The 14,669-nt window shown below is 51.6% G+C and overlaps 1 protein-coding gene across 5 annotated transcripts in view; it reads right to left on the bottom strand.

The window, feature by feature from the left end:
- The window catches only part of LOC139265159 (calcium-binding protein 39-like), a 128,399-nt gene that overhangs the window by 12,283 nt on the left and 101,447 nt on the right, over positions 1–14,669 (bottom strand). For 4 of the 5 annotated variants that reach the window (XM_070882075.1, XM_070882073.1, XM_070882074.1 and 1 more), the window contains 2 exons: positions 6,574–6,738; positions 5,194–5,312 (listed from right to left, as the gene is read on the bottom strand). In XM_070882075.1, the coding sequence (XP_070738176.1) occupies positions 5,194–5,312; positions 6,574–6,738 (284 nt within the window). The remainder of the gene's footprint in view (positions 1–5,193; positions 5,313–6,573; positions 6,739–14,669) is intronic. The other variant, XM_070882077.1, reaches the window with a different exon arrangement.

Raw genomic sequence — 14,669 nt, 5'->3', positions numbered from 1 at the left:
GCAGCGCCATGCTCTCTGTCACACACAAAGGGACAGTGAACCGACTACCCCTGTGGATTGTCCCCGGAGACCCCCCAGCTGGGGAGAAGCTGGCTGGCAAAACTAAACTGGCAATGGGATGATGTCCATGCCATGTAATTAGAGGAACGGACCTCCTGCTCAACAGTTATAAAGCGATTTGAACATCTCTTTCAGCCAGGTGTGGGCACTTTCAAAGGGGCCAAAGTCAAAATCTACATCACACAGGATGCTAGACCGGTCCATCACAAGGCCAGAGCTGTACCCTATGTGACGAGGGAAAAGATTGAACACGAACTAGACAGGCTTCTGCGGGAAGGCATTATATCACCTGTGGAATTTAGCGACTGGGCAAGTCCCATCGTCCCAATCATGAAGCCTGATGGATCCGTACGAATCTGTGGGGACTACAAATCTACCATAAACAGAGTCTCCCTACAGGACCAGTACCCACTGCCCAGAGCGGAGGACTTATTTGCCACATTGGCTGGAGGTAAACTTTTCTCAAAATTAGACCTCACATCTGTGTATATGATGCAAGAATTGACCGAGGAATTCAAGCTACTCACTACCATCAACACACATCGAGGCCTTTTCATGTACAATCGATGGCCATTCGGCATCAGGTCGGCAGCTGCCATATTCCAGTGCAACATGGAGAGTCTGCTCAAATCCATCCCGGGGACGGTTGTATTTCAAGACGACATACTTATCACGGGCAGGGACACCGGCTCCCATCTCCGTAATTTGGAGGAAGTACTAAAGCTGTTGGATTGGGTAGGCCTACGAGTCAAGAAATCCAAGTGCCTGTTTCTCGCACCCGAGGTTGAATTTTTGGGCAGAAGGAATCCGCCCAACAGAGTCCAAAACAGAAGCAATTCGCCTGGCACCCAGGCCCCGGAATGTCTCAGAACTGCGCGCCTTTCTCAGGCTACTCAATTACTTTGGGAACTTTATGCAGAACTTAAGCATGCTGCTGGAGCCTCTCCACGTGCTACTCAGGAAGGGGTGCAATTGGATTTGGGGGGACGCACAGGAACGCGCCTTCAATAAGGCACGCAACCTTCTGTGTTCCAACAGTGTTTTGACTTTCTTTAACCCGGGTAAAAAGCTAGTCCTCACATGCGATGCGTCAGCGTACGGGGTCGGGTGCATTTTGCAACATGTCAATAGTGCGGGCAAATTACAACCCATAGCTTATGCCTCCAGATCACTTTCGCGGGCGGAGCGCGGGTACGGAATGGTAGAGAAGGAGGCGCTCGCGTGCGTGTACGGTGTCAAAAAGATGCACCAATATCTTTTCGGGGCCAAGTTCGCGTTAGAAACCGACCACAAGCCCCTCACGTCCCTCCTATCTGAGAGCAAGGCAATAAACGGCAATGCCTCGGCGCGAATTCAACGGTGGGCAATCATGCTGGCGTCCTACGACTACACAATAAGGCACAGACCAGGCACAGACAACTGTGCTGACGCGCTCAGCAGGCTACCCCTGGCGATCACGGAAGGGTCTGACGAACGGGACTGTGAGATAGTCATGGCAATCAATGCCTTTGAGTCCACAGGTTCGCCCATGATGGCTCACCAAATCAGAGCCTGGACGGCCAGCGACCCCACGTTATCCTTAGTAAAAAGATGTGTCCTAACCAGTGACTGGGCAGAGGCTCGCGATGCCTGCCCCGAGGAATTAAAACCCTTTCACAGGCGCATGCATGAGCTATCACGACAAGCAGACTGCCTGATGTGGGGCAGCCGAGTAGTCATGCTTCTGCGAGGCAGAGAGGCATTTGTCCGGGAGCTCCACTGCGAGCACCAGGGGTTCGTTCTCATGAAGGCCATAGCCAGATCCCACGTCTGGTAACCTGGTATTGACACGGACTTGGAGCTCTGCGTCCGAAGGTGCACCATTTGTGCCCAACTCAGCAATGCCCCCAGGGAGGCTCCACTGAGCCCCTGGCCCTGGCCTACCAAACCGTGGTCGCGGGTGCACGTAGACTATGCGGGCCCATTCATGGACAAAATGTTCCTCGTAGTTGTAGATGCATTTTCAAAGTGGATTGAATGCACCATTTTAAACTCGAGCACAACCTCCACCACTGTGGAAAGCCTCGCAACCATGTTTGCAACGCACGGAATCCCTGACACATTGGTCAGTGACAATGGTCCATGCTTCACCAGCGCAGAATTACAAGACTTTATAATTGACCACGACATAAATCACGTCAAGACGGCACCGTTCAAGCCGGCCTCCAACGGCCAGGCGGAGAGAGCAGTGCAAATCATTAAGCAAGGCATGCTTAAAATCCAAGGTCCCACGCTGCAGGGTTGCCTGTCGTGACTGCTGCTGGCCTACAGATCTCGTCCACACTCACTGACTGGGATCCCCCCGCGCAACTGTTGATGAAAAGGACTTTAAAAATAAGCTCTCATTAATCCTCCCAGGCATGCATGAAATCGTTGAGGCAAAGCGCCGTAAGCTGACTGAGTACCATGACAGAAATTCGAGGGAGAGATGGAATGAGATAGGGGACAAAGTGTTTGTACTAAATTATGGCAGGGGTCCCAAATGGCTTGCAGGGACAGTAACGGGCAAGGAAGGAAACAGGCTACTGGTAGTACAAATGGACAATGGCAAAACTTGCCGGAGGCATGTAGACCAAGTCAAAAGCTGATTTACCAACAACACTGCGGAACCAGAGGCAGACTACAATGTGGAACTCGCACCACACCTGGTGGACAAACAGAGGGAACAACCTGAGGAAAGGGGAATCCCAACAGACAGCCCAGGCGAGTCAACAACAATCACACCAATCGAAACAGACAGCCCAGGCGAGATACCAGCAACCACACCCAAAGAAAAACAGACACCAAGGCAAACAACTGAACCACAACTCAGACGCTCCATGCGAGAGCGTAGACCACCTGAGAGACTGAACCTATAAAGACAATAAGACCTTGGGGGAGGGTGATGTCATGTATCTTACATTATTATATATAACTGTATCCTAACATGCTAGACATGACTGTAATAAGATATGACCTGTAACCACCAGCATACCTTACCACCAGGAGTGCACTTGCAAGAGACAGGTATATAAGCACAGGTCTCAAGCAAGTGCAGCATTCCAGAGCTGTGAAATAAAGGTGCAGGTCCAGAGTGACCTTGACTTCACTACATGCCTCGTGTGGTGAAGGTGCTCCCACAGTGCTGTTCGGGAGGGAGTTCCAGGATTTTGACTCAGTGGCGATGAAGGAACGACGATATATTTCCAAGGTAGGATGGTGTGTAACTTGGAGGAGAACTTGGAGGTGGTGGTGTTCCCATGCGCCTGCTGCCTTTGTCCTTCGAGGTGGAGAGGTCACAGGTTTGGGAGGTGCTGGTGAAGCAGCCTTGGCGAGTTGCTGCAGTGCATCTTGTAGATGGTACACACTGCAGCCATGGTGCGCCGGTGGTGGAGGGACTGAATGTTGAAGGTGGTGGATCGGGAGCCAAGTGGGCTGCTTTGCCCTGGATGGTGTCGAGCTTCTTGAGTGTTTTTGGAGCTGCATTAAATGAAACAAGTGGAGAGTATTCCATCACACTCCTGACTTGTGCCTTGTAGATGGTGGAAAGGCTTTGGGGATTCACGAGGTGAGACACTCGCTGCAGAATACCCAGCCTCTGACCTGCTCTTGTTGCCACAGTATTTATGTGGCTGGTCCAGTTAAGTTTCTGGTCAATGGTGACCCCCCGCACCCCCCCCCAGGATGTTGATGGTGGGTGATTTGCCGATGATAATGCCGTTAACTATCAAGGGGAGATGGTTAGACTCTCGCTTGTTGGAGATGGTCACTGCCTGGCACTAGTGTGGTGCGAATGTTACTTGCCACTTATCAGCCCAACCTCAGTGTTGTCCAGGTCTTGCTGCATGCAGGCACGGACTGCTTCATTATCTGAGGAGAAGCGAATGGAACTGAACACTGCAGTCATCAGCGAATATCCACATTTCTGACCTTACGATGGAGGGAAGGTCATTGATGAAGCAGCTGAAGGTGGTTGGGCCTAGGACACTGCCTTGAGGAACTCCTGCAGCGATGTCTTGGGGCTGTGATGATTGGCCTCCAACAACCACAACCATCTTCCTATGTGCTAGGTATGACTCCAGCCAGTGGAGAGTTTTCCCTGATTCCCATTGACCAGTTTTACTGGGGCTCCTTGATGCCATACTCGGTCAAATGCTGCCTTGATGTCAAGGGCGGTCACTCTCACCTCACCTCTGGAATTCAGCTCTTTTGCCCATGTTTGGACCAAGAATGTAATTAGATCAGGGGTGGAGTGGTCCTGACGGAGTGGTCCTGGTTCTCTCACCACCTGCTGCAGGCCCAGTCTGGTAACTCTGTCCTTCAGACTCGGCCAGCTCGGTCAGTAGTGGTGCTACCAAGCCACTCTTGGTGATGGACATTGAAGTGCCCCACCCAGAGTACATTCTGTGCCCTTGCTACCCTCAGTGCTTCTTCCAAGTGGTGTTCAACATGGAGGAGTACTGATTCATCAGCTGAGGGAGGGCGCTCGGTGGTAATCAGCAGGTTTCCGTGGCCATGCTTGACCTGAAGCCATGAGACTTCATGGGGTCCGGAGTCAATGTTAAGGGCTCCCAGGGCCACTCCCTCCTGATTGTATACCACTGTGCTGCCACCTCGGGTGGGTCTGTCCTGCCGATGGGACAGGACATACCTAGGGATGGTGATGGAGGAGTCTGGAACATTGGCTGAAAGGTATGATTCTGTGAGTATGACTATGTCAGGCTGTTTCTTGACCAGTCTATGGGACAGCTCTCCCTATTGTGGCACAAGTCCCCAGATGTCGGTGAGGAGGACTTTGCAGAGTCGACTGGGCTGGGTGTGCCGTTGTTGTGTCCGTAGTCGGTGCCGAGGTCGATGCCAGGTGGTCCGTCGGGTTTTATTCTTAATGTTTTCTGTCGCGGTTGTGTACAACTGAGTGGCTCGCTGGATCATTTCAGAGAGCAGTTAGTCAACCACAGGCAAAGGCAAAGAGCACCCAGCCCAACACAACTGCGATATCCCTTACGCTAAAACATTCTACACTCCACCCCAACTGCTCCACTGTGACCCCCCCGCCTCCACCGCAGTAACTATGAAGTGCTTTTAATTGATAGTTTCAAATTCAACGAGGCTTACCCCTTTAGCAGCATGAAGAGGATCTGCATGTGTGAGGACACATACTCTACTGTCGGAGTGCTTGTGCCAATCTGCCTGCGGAGAATGTTGTTGAAGATCTGTGCTACATCTTTCTTGCCCTAAAGTGAAAGCAAAAAGAAATTTGGAAATTCCAGATTTTCTAAAGTGTAACAGTAAAACAAGTCAATGGAACAGAACTTATTAATGCAAAATACAACAATAACAGGGGTGGGGGCTGGGGGAGGTGGAACGGGAGTGGCGGGGGGGGGAGGTGGACCGAGAGTGTGGGGGGGGGGGGGGTGAAACGGGGGAGGGGAGGGTGAAATGGGGGAGGGGAGGGTGAAACGGGGGGGGGGGGAGGATGGAATGGGGGGCAGGGGGGAGGATGGAATGGGGGGCAGGGGGGAGTGTGTGGAAGGGGCGGGGGGGAGTGTATGGAACGGGGGGGGGCAGTGTGTGGAACGGTGGGGGGGGGGGGGGGAGTGTGTGGAATGGGGGGGGGGAGTGTGTGTGGAGTGTGTGGAACGGGGGGGGGGGAGTGAGTGGAACGGGGGAGGGTGTGGAACTGGGGAGGGGAGAGAGGGTGGAACGGGGGGGTGGTGTGGAACTGGGGAGGGGAGGGAGGGTGGAATGGGGGGCGGGGGTGAGTGTGTGGAACGGGGGGGGCAGGGACTGTGTGGAACGGGGGTTGTGTGGAACTGGGTAGGGGGGAGGGTGGAACAGGGGGATGGAACAGTGGGGGGAGGGTGGAACTGGGGGGGGGGTGGGGGAGAGGGTGGAACGGAGGTGGAGGCACGTGGAATGGGGGAGGGCGGAGCGTGAGGGGAGGGGGACAGGGGAGCTGGAGCGGGGAGGAGGGGTAGGGGTGGGTATCGGAGAGAGCCGGTGGAGTGAGGGAGGGGGGGCGTCGGTGGAGTGAGGGAGGGTCAGTGGAGTGAGGGGGGTGTCGGTGGAGTGAGGGGGGTCGGTGGAGTGAGGGAGGGGGTCGGTGGAGTGAGGGAGGGGGTCGGTGGTGTGAGGGGGGTCGGTGGAGTGAGGGAGGGGGTCGGTGGAGTGAGGGAGGGGGTTGGTGGAGTGAGGGGGAGATCGGTGGAGTGAGGGGGGGTCGGTGGAGTGAGGGAAGGGGGCAGTGGAGTGAGGGAAGGGGGGCAGTGGAGCCCAGGGAGGGATCAGTACAGTTGCCAATGGCAGTCCCTGCTCCCCCAAGAACTTTTCCAGACTAGATTCTGAACTGATTCTGAATCGAGATATTAGTGTTTTGCTAATTACTTTGTAATTAAATGATAGAGGAAACTGATATTTATAAAATCATGATATTACATTGTGATTTCATTCCTGATAGGACAGAAAATGAATGAACTGATTCTGTTTCTATTGTACCTCAAAGTCGATCATGTGGAGGCCAGCTATTAGGGTGGTTAATAGATTGGAGTTATAAAGTTCCTGGGCTAACTGGGCCACAGCTTCAGTCTGCGGGTCCTTCTCACTTGTGCCATAAAGTACTTCCTTCATTAATATCAAACTTTTAGATACTTCCTCAGTGACCTGAATAAAATCATTACAGCTGAGTTAGTTTACACACAGCCATGTACTGGCAAAATAAACAATCCCAGTAACTTCACTTAATACATCTATCAAGCAACAAAATGGAGTAAACAGGGACACAATCTTTGTATCTGTGCACACATTTATTTTGTGGGAGGGGTGCGTGGGGGTGTTGGTAGGATGGGGGAATTCAGTCAACAGAAATTTGCCAGTTGAAGATTTTTCTCAAAGCTGGCTCCAAAATAGACTACTTGCACATTGTACAGGAACAGAAGGAGGCCATTCAGCCCTTCGAGCCTGCTCTGCTATTCAATGGGATCATGGCTGATCTAGAGAACTCCATCTACCCACTTGGTTCCGTAACCATTAATACCCTCACCCAACAACCTAGCAATCTCAGGTTTGACACTTTCAATTTGACCCTCAGCCTGACAGTTTTTTGGGGGCGGGGGAGCGGGGAGGCGGGGGGAAGAGTTCCAGATTGCCACTACACTTTGTGTCACCATTTCATTAGCCTTTACAATTATTGTTTGCACTATCCATTGGCTTTTAGTGATTTCTGTACTTGGACCCTAAATCTCTCTCCTCCACCACAGTTCTGAGCTTCTCACCATTTCGAAAATGCTCTGATCGATCTTTCTTGGGTCCAAAGTGGATGACCTCGCACTTTCCCACATTGAACGCCATCTACCAGCTTTGCTCACTCACTGAATCGATCTATGTCCCTTTCAAAATTTCTGCTCTCATGGACAGTTTACTGAGCAATCTAACTTAGTGTTGTCAGCAAACTTAGATTATACGGGCTCTCTATTCCTTCATCCAAGTCATTTATAAATAATGAAAAGCTTATCAAATGCCTTCTGGAAGTCCATTAACTAACATCCATAGACACCAAGCCCCTGACCAGGAGGAGGAACAACAGTAGAATCGCTCACATCTTGTGCACCATTGCCTCCAGATCCAGTGTACTGAGCCTGCACAGGGGGACAAGAGTAGCATCTTAACACAGGTAAGAATTTCAGGATTTAGAATGAAAGGGCCCAAGTTTCGGCCTCAGTTGCTCCTGATTTTTTGGAGCAACTGGTGTAGAACGGAGTATCTTAGAAATTCAAATTCTCGGCATTTAGTTTGCTCCAGTTCTAGTCAGTTAGAACAGTTTCACTTTGGAACAGAATTTTTTTTTCAAAAGGGGGCGTGTCCGGCCACTTACGCCTGTTTTCAAAGTTTCGGCAGTGAAAACTTACTCCAAACTAACTTAGAATGGAGTAGATGAAGATTTTTGTATGCTGGAAAAAACCTTGTCTGCACTTGAGAAAATCAGGCGTAGGTTACAAATCAGGCGTAGGGAATAGTGGGGGGGGGGTGTTTAAAGGGAAGTTTACAAACATTAAACACTTCAGTTTTACAAATAAAGAGCCATCATCAATAATAAATGATAAAAACATCAATAAATCAACCAATAAATCAATCAAAAAAAATTAATAAGAAAGAATTTTTAAAAAAATCAATAAATAAAACATTTTCTACTTACCGACTGCAGCACCGGAAGCCCTCCAACAGCGTGCTGGGATGCCCCCCCCCACCCCCCCAGTGTGTCTGTCAGCGTCTCTATCTCTCTGTCTATCTGTGTCTCTCACTCTCTGTCTGTCAGTGTCTGTGTTTCTGACAGCGAGAGGAGGGGGGTAGAGGGAGAGAGGGGGGGAGGGATGGGGGAGAAGGGGGAGGGGGAGAAGGGGGAGGGGGGAGAAGGGGAGAGGAGGAGAAGGGGAAGGGGGGGAGGAGGGGAAGGGGAGAGGAGGGGAAGGGGGAAAGGAGGGGAAGGGGAAAGGAGGGGAAGGGGAAAGGAGGGGAAGGGGAAAGGAGGGGAAGGGGAAAGGAGGGGAAGGGGAAAGGAGGGGAAGGGGAAAGGAGGGGAAGGGGAAAGGGGAGGAGAAGGGAAGGAGATGGGGGGAGAAAGGAGAAGGGGGGGAAAGGAGAAGGGGGGGAAAGGAGAAGGGGGGAGAAAGAAGAAGGGGGGAAAGGAGAAGGGGGGGAAAGGAGAAGGGGGGGAAAGGGGAAGGGGGGGAAGAAAGGAGAAGGGGGGAAGAAAGGGGAATAAAGGAGAGGGGGGGAAGTAAGAGGAAGGGGGGGGAAGGAGAAGGGGGAGGGAGGCTGAATGGGCCGGGCCCAAGACTTCGGGCAGGGCCCATCCCCAGCACCAGATTTACAGGTGGGTCGGGTCGGGTCGGGGGGAGCGCGGGGTCGGGAGCGTGAGTCGGGTCGGGGGGTGGTGGGAGGGAGGTCGGTTCGGTTCAGGTCGGGGGGGAGGGGGAGGGAGGGAGAGGGAGCTCAGGTCGGGTGGGAGGAGCGCGGGTCGGGTCGCGTCCGGGGGCTGGGGAGGGGGGGGGGGAAGTGGGAGTCGGGTCGGTGTTGGTGTCGGGTCCGGTCCGGGGAGACGGGGCGGTGGGGGAAGCGGGAGTCGAGTCGGGTCGGGAGGAAGTAGGAGCTGGGCGTGGGAGGCAGCTTTATGCACGCAGCCCCAGTGAGGCCATTCGGCCAGGGCTAGGGGCTGCGTGCTTCGGGCCCCTCCCACACAGTTTTGGGCACCTGGAGCTACTATAGCGCGCATGTGCAGAGGTCCCGGCACTGTTTTCAGTGCAGGGACCTAGCTCCGCCCTCCACAGCTCGTGCTGCGCCGCGCCGAGATGCAAATGACCTGCAGGGAGCCAGAGAATCTGTAAGTTTTTTTTAGGCGCACTTTGTGACGCGAAAAACGGGCGTCCAGGTCGGGGCTGCGCCATTCTAGGCGCGGCCCGAAACTTGGGCCCAAAGTTACATCAAAATTCTCACTCTTCCATGACGTTACTCACAGGTAGTCCGGGGTCTGGGGCATGGTTGTGACATTTAGTTGCTAACCAAGCCTGTCACTTTAAGGAACTGCCCTAAGTAGGCAAATTCAGACAGCTGTAGCTACCTGTCAACTGTGGAGGTCAAGTTGAGGACAGCTGCAAGTGCTTCTCAGTTTCAGATTCCAGGTCAATGAATGGCTTTCATTCTCTTTCTGTAAAACAATGTTTTACATAGAATGTTACAGCACAGGAGGCCATTCATCCCATCCTGTCCGTGCTGGCTCTTTGGTAGAGCAATCCAATTAATCCCATTCCCCTCCTGCTCTTTCCCCATAATCCTGCGAATATTTCACTTTAAAGTATATATCTAATTCCCATTTGAAAGTTACGATTGAATCTGCTTCCAGCACCCTTTCAGGCAGCGCGTTCCCGATCATAACATCTCGCTGCATAATTATTTTTTCCTCATCTCCCCTCTGGTTCTTTTGCCAATCACCTTAAATCTGTGTCTTCTGGTTACTCTATCAAAACCTTTCATGATTTTGAACACCTCTATTAAATCTCCCCTGAACCTTCTCTGCTCTAAGGAGAACAACCCCAGCTTCTCCAGTCTCTCCACATAACTCAAAACTCAAATCCCACATCCCTGGTACCATTCTGGTAAATCTTCACTGCACCCTCTCCGAGATTCTTCCTGAACTGTGTTGCCCAGAATTGGACATAATCCTCCAGCTGGGGCTTAAATCAGTGATTATAAATAAAGGTTTAGCATAACTCCCTTGCTTTTGTACTCCATGCCTCTATTTATAAAACCAAGGATCCTGTGTGCTTTTTTAACAGCTTCAAAGATTTGTGTATGTACAACCCCAGGTCTCTCTGTTCTTGCACCCCATTTAAAATTATACCATTTAGTTTATATTGCCTCTCCTCATTCTTCCGACCAAAATGTATCATTTCACACTTCTCTGCATTAAATTTCACCTGCCATGTGTCTGCCCATTTCACCAGTCTGTCTGTGTCCTCCTGAAGTCTGTTAACAATAAGAACATAAGAAATAGGAGCAGGATTAGGCCATCTGGCCCCTCGAGCCTGCTCCGCCATTCAATAAGATCATGGCTGATCTGATCATGGACTCAGCTCCACTTCCCTGCCCGCTCCCCATAACCCTTTACTCCCTTATTGCTCAAAAATCTGTCTATCTCCACCTTAAATATATTCAATGACCCAGCCTCCACATCTCACTGGGGCAGAGAATTCCATAGATTTACAACCCTCAGAGAAGAAATTCCTCCTCATCTCAGTTTTAAATGAGCGGCCCCTTATTCTGAGACTATGTCCCTTAGTTTTAGTTTCTCCTATGAGTGGAAATATCCTCTCTGCATCCACCTTGTCGAGCCCCCTCATTATCTTATATGTTTCGATAAGATCACCTCTCATTCTTTTGAACTCCAATGTGTATAGGCCCAACCTATTCAACCTATCTTCATAAGTCAACCCCCTCATCTCCGGAATCAACCTAGTGAACCTTCTCTGAACAGCCTCCAATACAAGTATATCCTTCCTTAAATATGGAGACCAAAACTGTAAACTCCTTACTCAATGGCACAAAACCCACTTGAGGCACTATGACCTGAACCTTTATTCACAGGATCAAGAAGTGATGACCCTGCGTGGGACCTCCCTTTATATACCTGGATGACCAGGTAAGGAGTGTCTCCCACAAGTTCCCCCTGTGATCAAGGTGTGCATTGCTTAAGTATATACGGTATTGCAGCGGTGTTACATAGAGGTTACATATATGACATCACCTCCCCCCCAAAGTCTTATTGGGATCATAGGTTAAGTCTTTCAGGTGGTCTACGCTCCCTCGTGGAGCGCCGCAGTTGGGGCTCTGGTTGTTGAGCCTTGGCGTGAGTGTCTGACACCTGTGGTGATTCCTGCCTGTCCGGGCTGACCGCCGGGACTGTGCATGCTGCTGAATGTTCTTGTTGCTCGTTCACTGGTGGTGGTGTGAGCACCATCTCATGATCTTCCTCGGGTTCCTCAGTGTCTATGCTGAACCTTTTTTTTTACTTGGTTCAGATGCTTACGGCATATCTGCCCATTGTTAAGTTTAACCATGATGACCCTGTTCCCCTCTTTGTCTATTACAGTACCCTCAAACCATTTGGGCCCCACGCCGTGATTGAGGACAAATATGGTGTCATTTATTTCTATACATCTCCCCCTTGAGTTTCGGTCATGGTACTCATTTTGGGACTGGCGCTTGCCCACAACAATGTCGGACAGGACTGGGTGAATGAGGGACAACCGAGTTTTGAGTGTTCGTTTCATAAGTAGCTCAGTGGGCAGGACCCCGGTGAGCGAGTGCGGTCGGGACCTATAGGCCAGCAGGAGGCGCGATAGGCAGTATTGAAGGGAGGGTCCTTGAATCCTGAGCATGCCTTGTTTAATGATTTGGACCGCACGTTCCGCCTGGCCATTGGAGGCCGGCTTGAACGGTGCTGTCCTGACATGGTTGATGCCATTGCCCGACATGAACTCCCGGAATTCGTAGCTCGTGAAACATGGGCCATTATTGCGAACAAGGATGTCCGGCAAGCCGTGGGTTGCAAAGACCGTACGCAGACTCTCCACAGTGGTGGATGTCGTGCATGAATTCAAAATGATGCACTCGATCCATTTCGAGTACGCATCTACCACAATGAGAAACATTTTTCCCATGAACGGGCCCGCGTAGTCTACATGAATACGTGACCATGGCCTGGTGGGCCAGGGCCACGGGCTGAGCGGGGCCTCCCTGGGGGCATTACCCAGCTGAGCACACGTCGTGCACCTGCGAACACAGTGTTCCAGGTCTGAATCAATTCCCGGCCACCAAACATGTGACCGGGCAATGGCCTTCATCAGAACGATGCCAGGATGCTTACTGTGGAGTTCCCTGATGAATGCCTCCCTGCCTCTCTGGGGCATGACTACCCGGCTGCCCCATAGTAGGCAGTCAGCTTGGATGGAGAGCTCATCCACCCGCTTGTGAAACGGTCTGACCTCCTCAGGGCATGCTCTGTGTGCGGGCGCCCAATCCCCAGCCAGGACATATTTCTTAATCAGAGATAGGAGGGGATCTCTGTTTGTCCAGATTTTGATCTGGCGGGCTGTGATGGGGGAGCCTGCGCTGTCAAAGGCATCAACGGCCATGACCATCTCAGCACTTTGTTCCGCTGCCCCCTCGGTGATGGCCAGTGGAAGCCTGCTGAGCGCGTCAGCGCAATTTTCGATGCCCGGCCGGTGCTGGATGGAGTAGTCATAAGCAGCCAGCGTGAGAGCCCATCGCTGTATGCGAGCTGACGCGTTGGCATTGACAGCCTTGTTGTCGGACAACAGGGATGTTAACGGCTTGTGGTCCGTTTCTAATTCGAACCTCCTGCCAAAAAGGTACTGATGCATTTTTTTTACAGCATAGACACACGCGAGTGCCTCCTTCTCAACCATCCCATATCCCCGTTCTGCTTGAGAGAGCAACCTGGAAGCATAAGCCACAGGTTGTAATTGGCCCTCAGCATTACTCTGCTGCAACACGCACCCGACCCCATAGGACGATGCATCACATGTCAGAACCAATTTCTTACAGGGGTCGTACAGGGTCAATAACTTATTTGAACAAAGTAGGTTCCGTGCCCAATTGAAAGCCCGTTCTTGACAGTCCCCCCAAAACCAATCACAACCCTTATGCAGGAGCACGTGAAGCAGCTCCAACAACGTGCTTAAGTTTGACAAAAAGTTCCCAAAATAGTTCAAGGGTCCCAGAAATGAACGCAACTCCGATGTATTGCCGGGCCTGGGCGCTCGTCAAATCGCCTCTGTTTTGGATTCGGTGGGCCGAATCCCATCTGCAGCAACCCTCCTGCCCAGGAACTCAACCTCAGGAGCCAAAAACACACATTTAGACTTCTTGAGTCGCAGATCTACCCGGTCCAGTCAGCGTAGCACCTCCTCCAGGTTGTGGAGATGTTCCTCAGTGTCACGACCCGTGATGAGGATGTCGTCCTGAAATACGATTGTTCCAGGAATGGATTTAAACAGGCTTTCCATGTTTCTTTGAAAAATTGTGGCCGCTGATCTAATACCAAACGGGCACCTGTTGTAAGCGAACAGTCCCTTGTGCATAGTGATGGTGGTCAGTACTTTAGATTCGTCGGCCAGTTCTTGGGCCCTGTAGGCTGAAGTGAGATCCAACTTGGTAAACAGCTTGCCGCCTGCCAGCGTGGTGAAAAGATCCTCCGCTCTCGGGAGCGGGTATTGGTCTTGTAGGGACACCCGATTGATAGTGGCCTTGTAGTCGCCACAGATCCTGACAGAACCATCCGCTTTTAGGACGGAAACGATGGGGCTCGCCCAGTCGCTGAATTCAACAGGCGAGATGATGCCCTCTCTCAGCAAACGGTCCAATTCGCTCTCAATTTTCTCCCGCATTACATACGGCACAGCTCTGGCTTTGTGGTACACTGGTCTGGCGTCCGGGGTGATGCGTATCTTTGGTATCTTTGAACGTCCCGACGCCAGGTTGGAATAGTGACTCAAATTGTTGTAGGACTTGTGAGCACGAACTTCGCTCCACAGATGACATTGCGTGCACATCCCCCCATTTCCAGTTCATCTCAGCTAACCAGCTCCTTCCCAACAGTGCGGGACCATTGCCCGGGACAATCCAGAGCGGCAGCCGGTTCACTGATACATTGTGTGTGACCGCCAACATTGCACTGCCTAGTACTGGAATGATTTCTTTGGTATACGTCCGTAGTTGTGACTCAACGCGTTCTAGTTTGGGTCTACTGGCTTTGTGTGGCATAGCTTTTCGAATTGTTCAACGCTCATGAGTGACTGGCTGGCCCCCGTGTCCAGCTCCAGGCGTATAAGGATGCCGTTTAATAAAACCTTCATCATCATTGGTGACGTTTTGGTATATGAGCTGTGACTGATTACCACATGAACCCACTGAACTTTAGCGTCCATTGATTTGCCCCAAGAGTCATCCTGCATCACAGTCCCCTCTTCTGGTCCATCCGCCTCGTAAATTAGGCTGGTTACAGACTTCCTGCACAT

The sequence above is a fragment of the Pristiophorus japonicus genome, chromosome 6, assembly GCF_044704955.1.
Source record: "Pristiophorus japonicus isolate sPriJap1 chromosome 6, sPriJap1.hap1, whole genome shotgun sequence".
NCBI classification, from domain to species: Eukaryota; Metazoa; Chordata; class Chondrichthyes; family Pristiophoridae; genus Pristiophorus; species Pristiophorus japonicus.
The sequence above is the reverse complement of the archived record's forward strand: the minus strand, read 5'-3'. Positions and strand labels throughout refer to the sequence as shown.